At 43.1% G+C, this 19,199-nt stretch overlaps 1 protein-coding gene across 2 annotated transcripts in view; it reads left to right on the forward strand.

Annotated features, from left to right (window-relative positions):
• Positions 1-19,199, forward strand: part of ankfn1b (ankyrin repeat and fibronectin type III domain containing 1b) — a 144,449-nt gene that overhangs the window by 11,478 nt on the left and 113,772 nt on the right. The window contains exon 1 of one of the 2 annotated variants that reach the window (XM_075458175.1): positions 13,037-13,482. The exons of the other annotated variant lie outside the window; for it this stretch is intronic. Coding sequence (XP_075314290.1) covers positions 13,364-13,482 — 119 coding nt within the window. The 5' untranslated portion in view covers positions 13,037-13,363. Of the gene's footprint in view, positions 1-13,036; positions 13,483-19,199 lie in introns of those variants that run through there. 2 annotated transcript variants of the gene reach the window in all.

Raw genomic sequence — 19,199 nt, forward strand, 5'->3', positions numbered from 1 at the left:
AGCCATGGTTAATATTATTAATCCCACCTGTCTTTTTGTCCTACTGTGACAAGTCAAAAGGCCCATTCAAGCTAATGTTGATCCCAGTTAAGGTTATTGCCATCTTAACGGTTTCTCGGCTCTTGCTTCGGTGGATTTGCACTACAACAGGATAGACAATGTTACACGCGACATACTGTTGAAGGGTAGTGTGATTAGACTGTAATATAAAGAAGATGACAAACTCTTTGAGACGGGCTCAGTTCAATCAGTGAGAGCTCGAGGGAAAAAGGACAGCATGAGAGAAGACACTGACCAAAAACGTGCAGCTCCATAGCCAGAGATACCTGCAGAAAGGTAATGGGAGTGAGAAAAAGCACATAGTACGGGACACCATCTCACAGTGTCGAGGCGAAGCCTTTTCTGAAGACCGCTACGAGCCTAACAGGTGTAACCGCCACGGTGGGTGTCGCTGGAAATCTGTCGAATCAAGCTGCTGTGTTGCATTCATTTTTCCTTTGTGAATTACTGCCCTGTGGACCACGTGCAATTCCAGAGTGAGGAGGATTATGATCAAAGGGGTACAGGGAGATAAGCAAGGTAGGAGAGAAGCTGAGAGCCCAGTAAGAAAGTGTTTAAAAAAAAAGAAGGTGAAATGAAAATGAAACGGGCTGATTAGTATTTCACCGTAGAAACAGAGACGGGCTGCACAGCTGGAACATTCTGACACGTCTGCACACAGAGGGAGAGACAGGCTTTATCCTGGGGCAGCTTTGCAGGGCCCTTTACTCATGACTTATAACGACCGTTGAGGTGTTCATCCTCAGCAGGCTGAGTCTGTACGGGTGCTTGTATCATTCCATGAGGATATCAGAGATTCTCATTGTGTGCTCCTAAAACAACTGTCAACTGTGAACAACTTTGCTTTTGTGCATGAGTCTTGTGAATGATCATGTCCCACTGATCCCAGTTGGGGAGGCTGCCAAGTGCCGCCACAGTAATTACAGGAAGACGCTTCCTTAGACTGTCTCTCTGTTTCTCTCGGAGTGGTGGAATGTTACATCAAGGTGTGAGGCAGTGATTGCTTATGGTCACATCTCCGTCAACATTGATATCACGGTCACAATTACGGGGCATGTCTTATGTGCACGCTGTTACTCACGTACAGAGTTTTGCATGGATGACAGAAACCACGATCAGTTTAATTTTTATTTTTATTTTTTCCATCAACTTCCACCAATTACAAAAGCTTCTGAAGATAAGGGGAAGACACTTGCCCACCTCTGGAGCGAGTCACTTCAGACACAGACAGCTGTGCCATGGCAGTCTCTGGTGATTGTGGAGTACCAGCTGTTCACATGAGGAGGTTGGTGCTGGGTCATGTTTTTTTTTTTTCCACACATAGAAAATACACATTAAGTGTTTTCTATGTTAAGTTAAGTCAAGCCAGAAAAATGTATGTGAAAAGACGTAGCGGAACAAGTCATTCACTCTGCTCTTATTGGAAGTTAGATAGATAACTTACCGATAATATTTTGAATCATTATTGCGGCCTCCATTTTAGTTTAGTGCAAACATCTTTTACCAGCCAGGTACTGTGGTCCCAAATGGATGTTTCCAAAGGGAACATCTTTTTGTGTTTAAATAAAAATAGCCCTTAAAAGTAGCAGTATATGATTTATTCATCAGCCAAAACCATTTTCCAGCCACACAGAGACAAAAACTGTCAATAGTTCAGTTCAGCTATTCCTCAGTGTGCTGGTAGATACCTTTCAGAGGCTTTATGTTAGCTCCATTGTTGCTTTCTCCCTTTTTGTCAAGATTCACTCGGTTTTACTAAGTCTCCCTTAATCATCTGGACTCCTGTTTCCCTTTTCCTTCCTTTACTCGGTCATTTTGCAGACGCTTTTCTCTCTGCAGCTATTTCAAACAAGCATCCTCATTAATCTGGCGGGCGGATGTTTTTTATAACATATCAAAATTAGACTTATCATTTGATATGTTAACTTAGTATCACGCATAAACATGGATAGATTTTGTCCTGGTAAAGCCACGATGGAGGACATTACCACCAGCGCTCACCTTCCACCTGGGAAGCCCTGCACTGTGCATCTGTGATACAATAATCGTTCATTCTTGGGTTGGATATATGTGGAGTGGCCACATGTTTATTGGCTCCAATCAGCAGCAAAATCTTGGGTGCTCACACTAAAGTTTGCCTGTGTGATGCTGCTCTTCACAATCTCACAGAGGCAGTCAAGACTTGTCTCGTTTACTTTTCAAGGTTGGTATGGCTCATCTCAGCTCAACTATACACCTCAGTCTGGGTTCAGAATGAGTTGAGCCAGTTCCGAAGACAAAACAAGGGATTTGTCAGACGTGATAATCACAAGTTGGCGTACTAACATCAACTCTACATCGGTGACGAACTCCTAGGTACACCGGCACCGTAAAGTTCTCAAAAGAAAGATTATTAGTGATATTCGCACAAATCTGTGTGAAACAACTGAAAAACCACTCATGTGGAATGCAGACTCAAAGTGAAATGACCCAAAGTGAGGTCCTAACCTTTATTCCAGAAAGATTTCCAACATAGCAGTACTTTCACGGTGCAATGCCGCCAATACACATGTAGATGTTCGGTGTCTCTCTCTCCTGACTCTTACACAGCATTATAGTTATACGACCACATCCTGTTAACCTGGTTTTGTGTTTTAAGTGCCCTACGAAAAAGACCTTTAATGAAGTAGCCCCTCGTAATATGTCACGTGCCTCTGCTTTTTCCTGTTGCTATTGTGAACTGAACTTGAATTTGGCCACACCTACAATAGATGTGCAGGATTTTGTTTCAGTAACGCAGAATACAAGTGCAGAGGATCGGGACTCATGTATCCAAGACGTGGTGGTGCAGATGTGTATGCACACCTCACTTTGGATTTAACGAAGGAGAATATTAAGAGTCAGCAAAGATGAGGAATGCATTAGCTTTAAGAATCATTAATTTTACATGTTCACCTTATGCAATCTATCTTTCGTCTTTATCTGCTCTCTCTACCCAGAGACTCGGACTCAAAATATTACCCCGCCTGCTGGGCAAAACAGACCACGCTGCTACTCAAATCAATGGGCTGTCGGGGGGGATTAGCGCAAATCATGACAAAGAAGCAGGGACCGAAGAGAATTTTGACAGTGAAAAAAGGAGACGGGAGACACGGGCCGATCAATAAGCTGAACTCTTTAGCACTAATCGTGCAAAAACACACACAGCCCACACCTTTCACACAACATTAACTGCAGCGAGGGATCCCAGTGTTGCAAAAAGCAGCAGCACATACACATTACACACACTCACAGACACACTGGTACATAGACATGGCTGTGTTTGGCCAGAATCTCCTCCTGCACAAGTGGGTCTGAGACAAATTCCTCTACATTGATTAAAAAATCTTGTTTAGTTATTCTTCTGATGCAACTTTATGCAAGAGCATCTCTACATTATCATTTCCACAGCAGCAATGCTAAGATTCTTTTTTTCTCTTCGGAATTTCTCCACTACATCTTGTTATGCTGTACTGTTTTGCAGTGCGGTTTATTGACTAGTTACAAATACAATATGTTCTTATTGTAAAATGTGCTGATGGATACAAATCTTACTTTTTCTTTTGAAGAAGCAGGGACAGAACTTGATGCACCGACTGCAATTACCTCGACAGATTCCGTCTTTTTTAATGGTCTGACCTGCAGATCGGGGTTTTGTCCAGTTGCAGTTTCTTTTGATTGAACTGTATTCAACTGCCATGGTGAATCATTTTTGCTTTCATGCAACATTCAGCTGTAAAAAAACAAACAAACAAAAAAAAACCTTGATCGTGGATAAGTTATACTTTCTCTAAAACTGAGCCACACGGCCTTCTCTAAGTGCTCCAGTTTCCTGAACTCAGGCATTTGGTCAAAATCCAACCAAAAATAAACTATAATATATCCCCCTTTGTGTATAGCATTTTTCTTTCCTTTTTTTTTCTTTTCTACAGATCTTGAAATCTAAAAGTGGACAGTACAACACTACAAATATCTTTTTGACTCTTAAAAAACTTCGAACCTGAATTAAAGTGCTTTATTAGTACGGATCGGGCATTGAAATGAGAGCTCTGCGCTGGTGCTTATCCAAAAGGCGAGGATAGTGATTTTCTGGTCCACCTTCCTTCCAAGATCATTGATACAAGCAGCTGAAATGAGATGTTATCTTTGGTGGATGGCTGGGCTCAGCCTCAGAGATGGGGTGAAGAGTTAGCTCATTTGGAGAGAGCTCGGAGGAGAGCCGCCACTCCTCCCCATCGAACATTAGTCAGCTGTGGTGGTTTGGGCATCTGATTGGGATTCAATTTGGTAACCTCCCATTAGAAGTTTTCCAAACACATCCAAGTGGGAGACCCCGGGTCAGACCCAGAACTCGCTTGAGGGATTATATATGCCCTCTTGCTTGGGAACGTCTTTTAAGGAACTAGTTTGAGCTGGCGGGTGTCGCTAGGCTAGGGATGTCTGGATTTCCCTCAACCTGACCTGGGATAAGTGGAAGATAATGGATGGATGGATGGATGGTATTTGTTCTTTTGAAAATGTGTCATGAATGTGTCATAAAGTCTTTACTTTGGGCAGCCGAGTGTTTTCTCTATAAATGATCTCACGGTTTTGATGCAAGTGTTTTTTTTTTGTTCCTTTTTTGTTAAATCTGTTTACAGGAAAGCTGACTTTTACACAAATTGTTGTGTTTTTCACACTTGTCAACCTCCGTCTCTCAGCGTCAGAGACAGGTCGGGCTGCCTTGAGGGTAAGAGCTAATGCTGCAGCATAAATAATGTCAAATTCTGCTGCTTCTGTGGAAGCACAGGAAGTGCGACAAATAATTACACTTGGTACACTTTGATTTCAACAGTGGTATCCCCATTTTTAGATGTGTAAACCTAATGTGGACAGTTGCATGGCAACCACAATAATCTGCTACCCCTCTCAACCTTATATGTCTGCTTAATGAGACTGTTAGTAGCAATTACAACTGACACAATTTGTGGTAATTGATTCGTCAATTTGCTAATCAGCAGATAAGATGATAATTGAGTAACACTTATTTCTTGTCATTTTTCAAGCAACAATATCAAATACTGTATATTAGATTTGGGAGAAGTGTTTTTCTTTGACTAGATTGGGTTTTCTTTGCTGTCCTTGGAGCTTTTTTTTAATTTTGAAAGTTAGCTGGAGCGGGAGTTTAATCTGAGTTCCTTTTCAAACACTCTTAACACGCAGTGCATTCACTCTGTTGCTCTAATGAAACCTAGCTCTGCTAATCGTGATCTGCTGTCCAGTAACAACCAGTAACAGTAGCCCCTTTCACACTGCGACCCGCTACCTTAGCGGGTCCAAATTGCACCTTCGACCCGCGTCGAGCAATGTGAACGCTTGGCGTGTTAAGGCTCTAGCATGGTTGCTGCGTCTGCTCGCGCGAGCGGTGTTGATGACGTCACGAGTTCGTGCCCGCCATATATAGTGGCGCAAGTCGATGCGCCAGTAGTTGCAATTTTCTCCGTCACAGAGGTGGCGCTGCTACGTGAAGGTTACCGCTACTCTACAACCACGAAAGTGGAGAAGAAAACAATGAAGAGCAGGAATACTGTCATAAATTATACTGCTGCAGTATTCGGATCATTTTAATTTTTTAATTCAGTTAAAAGAGGTGATGGTCTGAAGCCCCCGGCATCACCACTTTTTGAGTCTCTGCCCTCTTCTTTGCCTTCACGTATCTGTCCCGTAGCTTCTTCCACACATTCTTACAGAACTCTCCCTCTTTCCCCAAAGTTCTGCCCATCTCTGTGCACCAGTTTTGGGAGTTTACGTGCTCCCTGTGCTGTTTCACTGCAGTACAGCTGCCTGTACAAACGCACCTCCTGACTGAGCCTGGTCTCACAACGGTCCATCCGGTTTTTCGTTGGTGGCGCCGCCAAGTTACAAAAATCGACTGGTGCACGACAACGCGCTGCGGCGTCTTTTCAAGGGAAGTGCCATGCCTTATACGTCATTTTGACGTCACGGTCCGCCACCGCCGTGACAGACGCGTCAACCATGCTAGCGTCTTTATGCTGCGTGTACACCAAGAGCGACCTACGCTACCTGAGCGCCGGAAATCATTATTTCTCTATGGAGGGTGAGCTAACTGGGCGACCAGAGCGAATTTGCCAGTGGCGAAGAGAACTGAGCTACAAGAGCGGATTCCCAGCGATTAAACTCAAGCTAACATTATGGTAATGAGCTATGACGCGGTTCGGCGAAAACCAATGACAATCCACAGATTGTAGGGGTCCGACAATCCGCGGGTTTCGCGGAAACAAGGCAAGGCAAGGCAAGGCAATTTTATTTATAGAGCACAATTCATACACAGGGCAGTTCAAAGTGCTTCACAGCTACATAAAATCACAAGAAGGCAATAAAATCATTAAAAAGAAACAAAAAATAAAATAAAGAAATTAAAAACCCATTAAAATAATCATTATTTAATTAAAAAGCAAAGAGTGCAGATAAAATACTTTCAGGTGTCATATGCACAGCTAAATAGAACTGTTTTCAGCCTGGATTTAAACATTGTCAGAGTTGAGGCCTGTCTCACATCTTCTGGAAGACTGTTCCAGACTTTAGGAGCATAAAACTGAAACGCAGTCTCACCTTGTTTAGTCCTGACTCTGGGCACCAGCAGGAGACCCCTCCCTGAGGTTCTCAGAGCCCGAGTTGGTTCATATGGCTTTAACATGTCAGAGATGTACTTTGGCGCTTGACCATGAAGAGACTTGTACACAAGCAGAGCTGTTTTAAAGTCTATTCTCTGAGCGACAGGAAGCCAGTGCAGAGACCTGAGCACTGGACTAATATGGTCGTATTTCCTGGTTCTAGTCAGGACTCGAGCAGCAGCGTTCTGGATGTACTGCAGCTGTCTTACAGCCCGTTTAGAGAGCCCAGTGAGCAGGCCGTTACAGCAGTCTAACCTGCTGGAGACAAACGCATGGATTAGTCTTTCTAAGTCTGGTTTAGACACTATTCCTTTGATTCTGGCAATGTTTTTTAGATGGTAAAAAGCTGCTGATGTTACAGATTTAAGGTGGCTGTTAAAGTTCAGGTCTGAGTCCAATATTACCCCGAGATTTCTAACTTGATAGTTAGGTTTTAGAGAGAGAGTCTCAAGGTGACTGATAACACTTTCTCTTTGTTTCTGTGGGCCACAGACAATGATTTCAGTTTTGTCTGAGTTTAGCTGGAGGAAATTGTTTTGCATCCACACAGTGATCTGTTCGATGCAGCGACACAATATATCTACAGGCCCGTGTTCTCCTGCCGTCAGTGACACGTAGATCTGAGTGTCATCTGCATAGTTGTGGTAGGACACATTATAGCTGCGTATTAGCTGGCCTAGTGGAAGCATGTACAGATTGAACAATACGGGTCCCAGGATTGACCCCTGGGGAACCCCACAGGTCATAGCCATTTGGTCTGAGACACAGTTACCAATTTCAACAAAATATTTCCTGTCCTCCAGATAGGACTTTACTTGCATCTGTGTTCAGGCGGATGTCATTTGTCACTTTGATCAGAGCTGTCTCAGTGCTGTGGTGGGGCCTAAAGCCTGATTGGAAAGTATCAAAAGCATTGTTAGACAGGAGAAAGTCACTAAGCTGTTGGTATACAACTTTTTCTAGGACTTTGCCTAAGAATGGCAGGTTTGATATGGGCCAGTAGTTGTTCAGTACTGTGGCATCAAGATTGCTCTTCTTTAGAAGAGGCTTAATGACAGCAGTTTTTAAGGCCTTTGGAAATGTTCCAGTCTGGAGTGAGATGTTGACTAGATGAGCGAGTTGTGGTAACAAACTGCTCAGCACAGACTTTAGGAATCTAGTGGGCAACTCATCAAGGCAGCACGTTGATGAACTCAGACTGCAGATGGTCTCTTCGACTGTTTTGTCAGTAACAGGTGTGAAATGTGTCAGCTCTAGGTGTCTAGCTGGCTGCAGAGTAGTTATTTGTGTTGTGGAAATTATTGCATTTTTAATCCCTTGAACTTTGTCATTAAAGAATGTTGCAAACTCATTACACTTAGATGTAGAAATGAGTTCTAAAGGCAGTGAAACTGGAGGGTTTGTTAATCTGTTTACTGTAGCAAACAGGAAACGAGAGTTGTTACTGCAGTTTTTGATGATTTCAGAAAAATAACTCTCCTTTGTTCTACGCAAAGTCTGGTTGAACACACATAGCTTTTCTTTGTAAGTCTCATAATGAACCTGGAGCTTTGACTTGCGCCATTTCCGTTCGGGTCTCCGGCACTCCCTTTTTTGTGTCCTGACCGACTCTTCTTTCCTCCATGGCGCCCTTTGCCTACTTTTAACCATTCTAACCTTGACAGGAGCAATGGTATCCAAAACATTTAAGAGACTTGATGTGTAAGAGTTCAACAGATCATCAACATCAGAACACAGGGTGTTCTCAAACCTAATCATTTCCATAAACTGTGTCCCTGTTCTGTCATTTATGAGTCTTCCCCGAACAACTGCAGACCCAGCTGCTGATTTGGGTAAAGTAGATAGGTCGAAGAAAACACAGAAATGATCAGATAAAGCAACATCGACGACATTCACGTTTGAAATAACAACACCCCTTGAAATGAGCACATCTAGAGTGTGCCCTCTGTTGTGGGTGGGCTCAGTCACATGCTGAGTTAGACCAAACATTTCAAGGACAGCAGTGAGCTCTTTAGCTTCCTTGTTATGCGCTACGTCCACATGCACATTCAAGTCCCCTGTTATGACTAAACAGTCAAAAGCAGTGCACACAATTGAAAGTAGTTCAGTAAAATCATCAATAAAACAATTCTGTGGTGGTTTATAAATGGTGATATAAAGTATGGAAGATTGTTTTATCTCCATTTTGAATGACACATACTCAAATGATGAAAAAAAACCCAAATGACAACTTGTGGGTGGGTATATTGTCCCTGAACATGGCACAAACACCCCCACCCCTCTGGTTTTCTCGTGTTTCAGACACAAAATTGAAGTGAGGTGGACTAGACTCAATCAGGACTGCATTTGCTGTGTTTTTGTGGAGCCACGTCTCAGTTAAAAACATAAAATCAAGATTGTGAGAGGAAATAAAACTATTAATTAAGAATGATTTGTTACTTAAAGATCTGACATTGAGTACTGCGTGTTTGAGATTAGTTATAGTTGAACTGGATGCTGTGTTCTTGCAAGGGATATGTATAAGATTTCTCTGATTGGACAGTCTGATTGTCCCTCTCTTCAGTCCATCCTTGGACCTCTGGTTGAGTTGGTGTTTACCAACACAGAGGCCCTTAGCGTCCTAGACAACAGCATTGACGCTGTTGGAAATGATGGTTGTGGGCACCGGTGGTGGGGGCCAAGCTGGGGGGGCTTTGGTCGATGGAGTAGGCTGGGGAGGGAGAGGGGCTCGATGCTTCTTTGAGGATAGAATTCTTGATCTTGCCATGTTTGGCGTGAGAGGAACCATTTTGATCCCCAATTTCACCAAGCTTTCAAGGTGATCAGGAAATCTCCTGGGTGACGGTGGAGAAGAGAACGATGGTGAAACATCTCTGGAGGGTGTAGATGCAGCAGGTGGGTCCCAGGCCTGTGGTGAGGCCCGTGGTGAAGGCAATGGTGGAGCTGCTGAATCCTGTGTTCGGGATGCTGGAGGTGCTGCTGTGGCTGCTGTGGCTGAATCCTTTGCTGGGTCCTTGGGTGGCGAGGCAGGAGCTCTTCTCTGGCTCGTCTTCTCTCTCTGCGGCAGCACAGGACCCGGTCCTGGTCCTGGTCCTGGCCCTGGCCCTGGCCCTGGCCCCTTCTGATGCCTCAGAGCGTGGAGAAGATTATCCGTCAGTCGTCTCACTCCACCTCTGTTCAGGTGTGGGCCTTTTCTTTGAAAGAGATCATCTCTTTGCCAGAAAAGATTAAAGTTCTCAATGAAATGAGGTCCTCTGGACTCACAGACTTTGGACAGCCATGTGTTCAACTGAAGCAGCCGGCTGAATTTGTTGATCCTCCTGTCGATGTTTGGGAGAGGTCCACTTATGAATGTTGGTATTGTCACTTTATCAAGACTCTCAAACAGTTTCTCAAAGTCTTTTTTTAAGATTTCAGACTGATTCTCTCTGATGTCCACTGCACCAACGTGCACAATCAGTTGTTTCACCCCTTGGTGTTTTGCCAGTACCTCTGGTAGTAATCTTGTGATGTCAGAGACAGTGGCACTTGGATAGCTGCATGTAACCATTCTGTTTATGTTTATATTAGATATGGCTCCGTCTCCAAGCACAAGAGTATCTTTGACCTTGACACTCGGCACAGTTTCTCCGTCCATCTGCTGTTTTGTACCGTCTCTCTGTCTGTTACACTCAGTCACATTTGGCTCTGACAGTGGTAAAATCTGTTTGTTAACTTTATTCCGGGTGATGTTACATATCCTCTGTTGATACCAACAGTTTGACGATTCTTCGGCTTAGCACCAAGTCCATTATAAGTGTCTTTACAGAGTCTTGGAAAAGACACAGTATCATTTAGCTTTAAGTTGGAGGTAGCAGTTTTTTCACCCTTTCCTTTGGAAGTAAATGTGGACTTCTTACCCCTGGATTCCATTGGGAGCGTTTCATGAAGTCCCATTTCAGTTTCTAAGGCAAAAATCCTTACTTGTAGCGCCCAAATTTCTTGTTGATATATCCGACTGCTTTCACAGGGCATGTTGAAAGGATTGTAGTCGCTGGCTCGTCAGATAAGTTGTAAAAAGAATAAAAATTATTTTTAAAAAGTCTTGGTTCACTTAAAAGAAAAAGAATAAAATTATATCCAAGTCTTGTGGAAAGAAGTAAAATGATTTAAAAGCAAATAAAGCGATAAGCAGCAGGAGGAAGCAGAGACACGTCTGCACTCTTCAGAAGCAGGAAGCAGACGTGTAAACTTTGGTTCCTATCCAAACAATAGTCGTTTAATCCTGAGACTGTTGCAATTGCCGTGTCGAGTGCTTCAATACAATAGTGTAGTAACGCCACGCATACCTTTCTCACTGCAATTAAGTTTTATTTCGGATTTATTTTGGATTCTATTTCGAATCTAGTTTATTTTCACAGCTGCCTCTGCTATTCCTGCTCTTCTCAGGCGTACCTAATGTAGTTTTACATAATTTGTAACGTGATGTATATCTTGTATGACAAATTGTAAATAACAACACGTTTATTCGTGTCCCTGCCCTCTCTCTCCTCATGTTTTTTTTTCGCGGGGGTGCTGCACAGCCGCGGGGCCTTTAAAAATTAAACAGTCTAAATGTGACGTCACGAGCTACCAAAGCTACCAAAGCAAATTCTCAAGCGAAGCTTCTCCAGCTACCTCCGCTACCAGGTAGCGTAGGTCGCTTTTGGTGTACACGCAGCATAAGTGACCTGTGTCGCCTGAAGCCGAGTTCAGGGGGCGTTGCCTAGTGGCAGAGCGTCACACGAAACACATAAAATGCTGGGCGTGTACAATGACGTAGGCACAAGCCATGCGTCGGAGGTAGGGTTAAATACACCTTGAGGACTCGTTTTTGCAATTGTATATGCAGTTCATGGAGATGTTATTTTACGGGGTGTAGATAGTTACAACGTGGGAAGCCGGGGAAGAACATATGCGGAGAATACAAGAGCACTATTGTCCCCGAAATGTGGCGGTAAATAACGTCCTCTGCTCGGAAGCTGAGGTGCTCGCGGACCTCCTTGTCTCCCCAGTTGGCCATATTAAAAAATGTCTCGAACTTGATGTAGGCTAAAACAGAGTAAAACTTGTCCTCACCTGTTGCTGTTGTTCTGAATCAGCTGTCCATTCTGTCTTTTAAACTCCTCACGTCACGGTCGAAAGGCGAGTCGAGTTGACGCGGCAGACCGGGTCGGCAGTGTGAACGGAACAGCGGACACGCTAAATTCGCGGATTAAACGCGGGTTATTCCTCAGTGTGAAAGGGGCTACTGATATAACTAAACCAGGCACATGATCACAACATTCCAGCATTGTGCAAGGGTAGTCTGAACATAAATGCTGGCAGTTTGAATGAGAAGAAATGGAAAAGAAGAAATGGTTTTGAGAAGAAGTGGGAAGTGTAGTGAATGGTTTGGAAATGAAAATGGAGAGCATTTAGGATGAGACCTTTAATAGGCAGAGGACTTGATGTATGTAGCTGTATAGATGTGTGGGAAGTACTTAAAACACTCACCCACTAATGAACACTTCACAAAGAGCCCTCCTGCGCTACCTCCTTTCCCTCCTTCTCTGCATTTTTCCCTTCCCTCACCCCCCTCCTGTGCTGTCCTCTTCCTGACATCCTCTTTTTCATTTCCATGAATGTATGGAGCCGTAAGCCCGGTGATTCGGGACAAAACCTCTCCACTCCTGTTTCATTACTGATGAAATCACACTTAAAGAGAGTGTGTGCGTGAACACTTGAGCAAATAAAAGCAAAGGGGGGGGAAAGTTATGATGGTGGAGCAGGTGCACCTCAGGTTGCAAGTGAGTGTGTGTGAGACGGGAAGAAGAGGGAGAGATGAAGAGTGAGACGGAGGGATGTGCGCACAGCATTCTGCCATTGCCACCTGCTCTCCAGCTTTGATAGAAGGTTGCGCGTGTGCTTACCAAGTGATGAACACTAGTGTGAAAGAATTCATGCATGAAAGAGGAAGCGCGAGCGGGCAACACAGAAAACATGCATTAAAGAAAGAGAGAGGCACAGAGCTAGAAAGAGGGGGGTGGGCTTAGGTGCAAGCATCATAGCAGCTCATATCCTCCCATAAGCTCTGCTTTCTCCTGCACACAGAAGACCGATGCTGATCCACACGCCCTCTTTCCTTTTCTCTAACCCTCTCCTCCTTCTAGTCTTCTCTCCAGTGGGGAGGGGGGGGGGAGCACTGCTCCTGCTGTGTTGATGGGTAGGCAGTTACAAACGTTACTATTTTGAGAGAGTCTGTGTATATGCTCTGTGCGCAGTGGCAAAGCATCGACAGGAGAGGAGAGCAGCGGAGAAAGGCAGAGCAAGCTTTGGCTTTTTCTTCTGCACATTGAATGCTGTGCAGAAGGGGATGGGGAAGCACAGTGAGCCTCGGACCTGCAGCTGATACCAAACCATTCCGCAGAATCCAGGTAGTAGTAAAGGAAAGGCATACTGAAAGTCAGGAGGGGAGGTCACGTGTCAAGGAGCTTCGCAGAGCAGAACTATATTCTTGTTTTTTTTTTCGTTGTTGTTGTTTAACACGTCAAAGGAAATAAGGCAAACAGAGACGAAGAGGTGGAGGTGAGAGGAAAGAGGAAAGAGAAAAAATGGCGAGTTTTGGAAAACTCACAGACTACTTTAACCGCCGCAAGTCTCGAGAGGAGCTGCGGGTGGGCAGAAGCTCGCGGCGGAGCGGCAGTTACTGCTGCACTGTGGCAGAGGCCAGGTAACCTGTGTGGATGTCTGTGTTTCTGTAGGTGTGTCTGTGCACAGGTTTGCATGTCCTCACCGAGTCTCCATGGCGTGCTATGGATTTGTCCCTATCACTGTAAGCACTCTTACTTCCCTATATTCTGTATTTATCTGTACAACAAAATGAGCCCATGTGTGCACATGCAGTGTCTCGATTGTGGTCATTTTCCCATTTCCCGAGACCACTAGTCACACGCGTGCATTCACTGAAATGTATATTGCCTCAATTCTCGAGAAAAACAACATCCTAGATAATTTGAAAAAGTCGGTCTATAGGTGTGTGGCGTTGTGTCTATACATAGAAACTGTTTGTCAGGCTTACAGGTGCTTGTTTTGTGTGCGCGCCTGTGTTTGTCTGCATGTGTGAGCAAGCATTGTGTTACATAAGTGTGAAGGTGCAGTTGATGTGTGCCGTCAGGCATGCTGATAGCTACTATAGATTCTTCCCACTGATGCTGAGTTTCATACAGAGCCTTTTTCTATAGATAGAAATGCAGAGGATAAAGTCAATAAGCTGCATATAGAGTCTGCAGACATACGGAGAAAGGGAGAAGGAGTCATACACAGTATCATTATTCACTAACATCCCAGCTCACAGGTTTCATACTGCTCTACACATTTTTAAACTTTTTACCGTTTGTTGTTTGGAATATACAGCAAACAGGAGGTTCATTTTAATCCCTCGAGTATTTTTCTCCTGAGATAGAATTTAGGTAAACAGCATTCATGTCTAATGTCCATTATCTACTTTACCACCGTTTGAACAGCTAGATTTGAATGATTTTAAAAATTACAGTGTGCAACAATAATGATGATCTATGCAAAGTTGTTGTTCACATTATCAAAGCTTGTTTGACTTTTCTTTTTGTAATTCAAAGTCAGCCATTATTTTATTAGCGCAGTGAGTTCTTCTGCATGGGAAGAATAGCTATTCAATCACCATAAAAAGCAGGTAGAAGAAGGGCACAGTTGATGAATTGGTGAAGTTATTAGATTCTGTTTTGTGAGGAATTTGAAGACTCATCCTTGTGAAATAAAGGATCATACTTATTAAAAGAACAGGGAACAGTGTCTGAATCAACTTAATCGAATAGGGAAAACGTCAAAAAAATATTAACACTAGATGGGAGGCACTGATTGAGAACTGAGCTTACTGGAGTTTTGCTGAAGTTGCTCATTTTCTCCTCGAGACGTAATTTAACCAACCAATACAGACGTAATTCATTGCTAAACTGTGGATGGAGATGGTAGCTATATTCAATTTGACCTCTAGAATCCAGTAATTGTAAACACACTGTTAGTGAATCCCGTGGTATTTAATGCTTTGAATCAGATAAAATAAATAAATAAATGAATTCATTATAACAGCTTTTAATTTGTGCATTAACTTCTTGAATTCATAAAACAGATGTAATTTGTCACGCTTGCTGTTGAAGTTGGAACCCGCGTAAAGTAGAAAACAAAACAAAACAATAAAATAAAATGCAAGTAGTCTTGCGGTACCTAGGTTTTAGGGTCGTCTGTCTGTCCATAATTCAGGACTTTTGCCCGAGCATTTGTTAGGAACACCTTGAAGGGAAGTTCTTCATGCAGGCTTGAGGTTTAACTGATCAGCATGCACAGGCCCGCCGATAGGGGGGCCCATTCAGAGAATTTTGTCCCGGGCCCAGCCAAACCTGTCAGCGGCCCTGAGGATGCGGCCAAAAGATCAGAAGATGATCTTTAAAGAGTCTGAAGAAAACGCTATGCTGCATGACTGACTGCTTTTAGGACATTACCAGAATCAGGAACTAGTTTGAGCTGGCGGGTGTCGCTAGGCTAGGGATGTCTGGATTTCCCTCAAGGACCCCCTACAACCTGACCTGGGATAATTGGAAGATAATGGATGGATGGATGGTATTTGTTCTTTTGAAAATGTGTCAAGAATGTGTCATAAAGTCTTTACTTTGGGCAGCCGAGTGTTTTCTCTATAAATTATCTCACGGTTTTGATGCAAGTGTTTTTTTTTGTTCCTTTTTTGTTAAATCTGTTTACAGGAAAGCTGACTTTTACACAAATTGTTGTGTTTTTCACACTTGTCAACCTCCGTCTCTCAGCGTCAGAGACAGGTCGGGCTGCCTTGAGGGTAAGAGCTAATGCTGCAGAATAAATAATGTCAAATTCTGCTGCTTCTGTGGAAGCACAGGAAGTGTGACAAATAATTACACTTGGTACACTCTCAAGTTTTCAAGTTTGCTTGGAGTGAGATTTGGGCGGGGCAGGGGCCGGGCCATGTGCGTGGGGGGTTTCTTTCGGGTTTTTTTTTGGGGGGGGGGGGGGTGTTCCCTTGCAGTATCCCATTGCCATAAACTAGCTACTTAAAGAACAAAGAAATTGTTTTATTTATACCAAAATCACAAATCTTCACTTTTACACTAAATTCTGCTATATTTTAAAATAAATTGTTTTAGGTATGCAAAGTCTTAACAAACAAAAAAACTGACAAATTAAATTAAGAAAAACAAACATAACCCCAAATGGGCCCCTTGAGCAGTGGTGGTTATTCTGTCCCTCTCTGTGTGTGTTTGTTTATGAGTGTTGTAAGTGTTTGTGGCAGATTTTGTTGCTTGATGACTGATATTGGGGGCTCCCATTTAAAGCACTGTGGCTCAATGTCAGCCATTTTCACAGTCATGATAGATGACAGAGTTCCATTCAGAGCCAACGTGTTCCTGGTCTTGGTTTTATTGAGCCCCACCATGGAAAAAACCCTCTCTGAATCAGCATTTCAGCGCGGCAGAACTAATACCAGTTTGGCAATTGTAGATAGCCTTGGGAATCTGCTCATACCAGTCACCTTTGAAAAAAATTAACCACGGAAGCCTAATTACACTCCTACATATTTTTCATTTTTCATTAAGTTGCTCATGTCAAAGGGTGTGTGGTGAATATTTAGGTCTACTACTCCAACGAACACTTTAATCGGCAGGTGTTGGTCTTTTACAAAGAAAAAAAAGGAATATGCGCATTAGTCCGCAAATATGTCCAAATATTTCAGGCACGCACGCCAATCAGGCTGAATTGATTTGAGAATCATCCCCGGTCAGCTGAATGACAGCCAGTGTAACGCGGCTCTGGTTTAACCTTATTTTGTTTAACTTGATTTAACTTGACACTCGCCAGATGAATGGGCTCCGCCTTGTTCCCCGAACATTCAGAAAGTTCAGCGGACATACACGCGGGTCTGGCGATAAATAAAAGTACCCTTAACATGATTCCCTTGGTCAAGTGAAAAATGGTTGATGAAATGTGCAGTTTATGAGCTCTAAATGAATAAAATAGTGTGAGTTTTATTGTGGTAGGATTTTGAAAGCCAGAACTCCACTCAGTCCATATCCATACCCAGGCAAAGTGGTAAATAATCCTTTTGGTTTATCCGCAATAAATGAGAGACTGGCAAAGTAGAGGTGGGTGTGGGTGGGTTGCTACGGGGGGTTGCTAAATCAAGACAGCTGTACCAGAGCTATAGTTCTGAGCTGTACGAGCGCACAGTAACCTGCCATTGACTGGTTTATAGTATAGTGAGAAATGGCATGTGTGGCGTGTGAGCGTGTGAACTTGTTGAAATGCGTGTGTTTCACGCTCATTGCGTGAGACTTGAGAGCCCTGTTTTAGGACATTGACTGAAAGCTAGCAGCTAGTGGCATTAGCCATCTGTGTTTTGTTTTGTTTTTTTGTAAAAAGAAGACCCAATATGTGTTAACACGTGCTGATGTTGTCAGCTAAATAACACCCACCAAAATGGAAAAGAGCATCAGGCATTTTCATTGCTATCAAGTTTAAATTTCTAGTATCCTGACAGCCCTATTACAGATTTAGTTAGAACTCAGGTGCTCATGTGTTTAGTTTTGCATATGGTTGCCAAGATACAACTCCTGCTAATTGAACTAAGGATAAATGTGAAACTCAGTTTTGACCAGAAGCAATGATGCCTATCTTTCTGCTTTAATGTTTCTGGATGTTTAGGGATGTTTGAATCTATTCTTCATTTGCTATGATACCAGCTCAATGTTGGGGAGCCAGCTGTTTACACCTCAAACCAGTCATTACTGAGGTCATGTAGAACTGGGAACACTGTCAATTAGTCATTTATTTTATCAATGAAAGGTGAGGACGGTCTTTCATTTAAGCATAGGATCTGTTTTTTATTTATTTATATATATATACATATATGTATGTATGTATAAATGTTGACGCCTGTGTCACCTCACCAAACTTAAAGGGTGAATTGATTGTTTTATATCCAAATGATGCAAGCTGAGCTTCACTTGGACGTCCTCATGTTCAGCAGAGGATCATTTTTAAAAACAGTTACCCAGAAACAGAAGGACAGGTGGGTGTACACTGCAAAAACGTGAGCTAAATGGATGCATGTAACCACAGGCTGATAATTCAAGTGGTTTTCTTCTTTGACAACAGCCACATTAAAAGGCGTCTGAGTTGATAATGAATTCTACAACTGGGACGGACGAGTGTATCGAAACGCTAATGTAAAAAAAACTCCCACTGCTGCCACTACTCTACCCTTTGAAATGATGTCGAACAAATCTCATATCATTCACTCAAAGGAGAAGTGTTAACGTGGGTGGACATCTGGTGGACAAAAAAGCAATTCAGATTTCCTGCCTTTTATAAATCCAGCATGTCACACATCCCCACACTCTCTTTGTCTCTCCCACTTACTGTCTCTTTCGTAAGAAAAGCCACCTCCTTCCTGTGCCCCTCTGTCTTTTCATGCCTGTTCTGTCGGAACTCTGACATCCCCAAGGGAGGAGTCAGAGGAGTTCGGGGCTTTCAGCGTTGCTACAAGACTGCTGAAGAGTGCAAAGCTGCAGTCTGCCTCCACTGTCTCAACATGAATAAGAACAGAGGGAAACATGCGGTGGCATTTAGGAATCTACATGTTAGGGAAAGGTAAACAGAGTGACAGTTTCTGGGGCTGTTGTCATTCAATGTTCAGCTTGAATGGAAATTGGGCTCACGGTCTTATTTATCACCCATTTCAAACATTGCAGCACTGTCAAGCCAAATGCTCGTGCTGCACAGCGGGCCTGTCCTCACTGGCCTTTCAGCTGTCGACTTTTACCATCTAATTGAGACATTAAACCTTTTTAGTTTGACCTGACCAAAATTGGATTTTGGGGACTGATGATGCCAGTATTCGTTTTCAGTAAGTAAGCAAGTAAGTAAGTAAGTAAACAAATAGATGAATGAGTCCATGGATAAATGAATAAATAATGAACTGAATGCACCGACATCATTTCTGAGGAGATTTGTTTTAGTACATAGTATGTTGAGTAAGAAGAAGCAATAGAAGTAAAGTATGGGTAAGGAAAGGAAAAAGAAAAGAAAAGTAGGAGTAAAAAAAGAATGCTGATACCTCAATACGTTCACTCGAATAGAAATTGAAGCCTTTGGAATTCCATTTTCTAAAGTGAAACGGTGTAGAATAAGGAGTCTTTAGCAGAATCAAGGCATTATCTGTGGGTACAGCTGTAATGAATTGGAGACGGTCAGTCCATGGTAAAAGTGAGTGATGTTGAATCAGTCTGTGGTTAATGTCCTTCCCGTAATGTAGACGGATAAGCCTGCAAGTTCACAATTAGTGGCCTTTACTCCTGCTTATCATTTAAGCTGCTCAGTGCTGCTTCA

Source organism: Odontesthes bonariensis, chromosome 23, assembly GCF_027942865.1.
Source record: "Odontesthes bonariensis isolate fOdoBon6 chromosome 23, fOdoBon6.hap1, whole genome shotgun sequence".
In the NCBI taxonomy this organism is placed as follows: Eukaryota; Metazoa; Chordata; class Actinopteri; order Atheriniformes; family Atherinopsidae; genus Odontesthes; species Odontesthes bonariensis.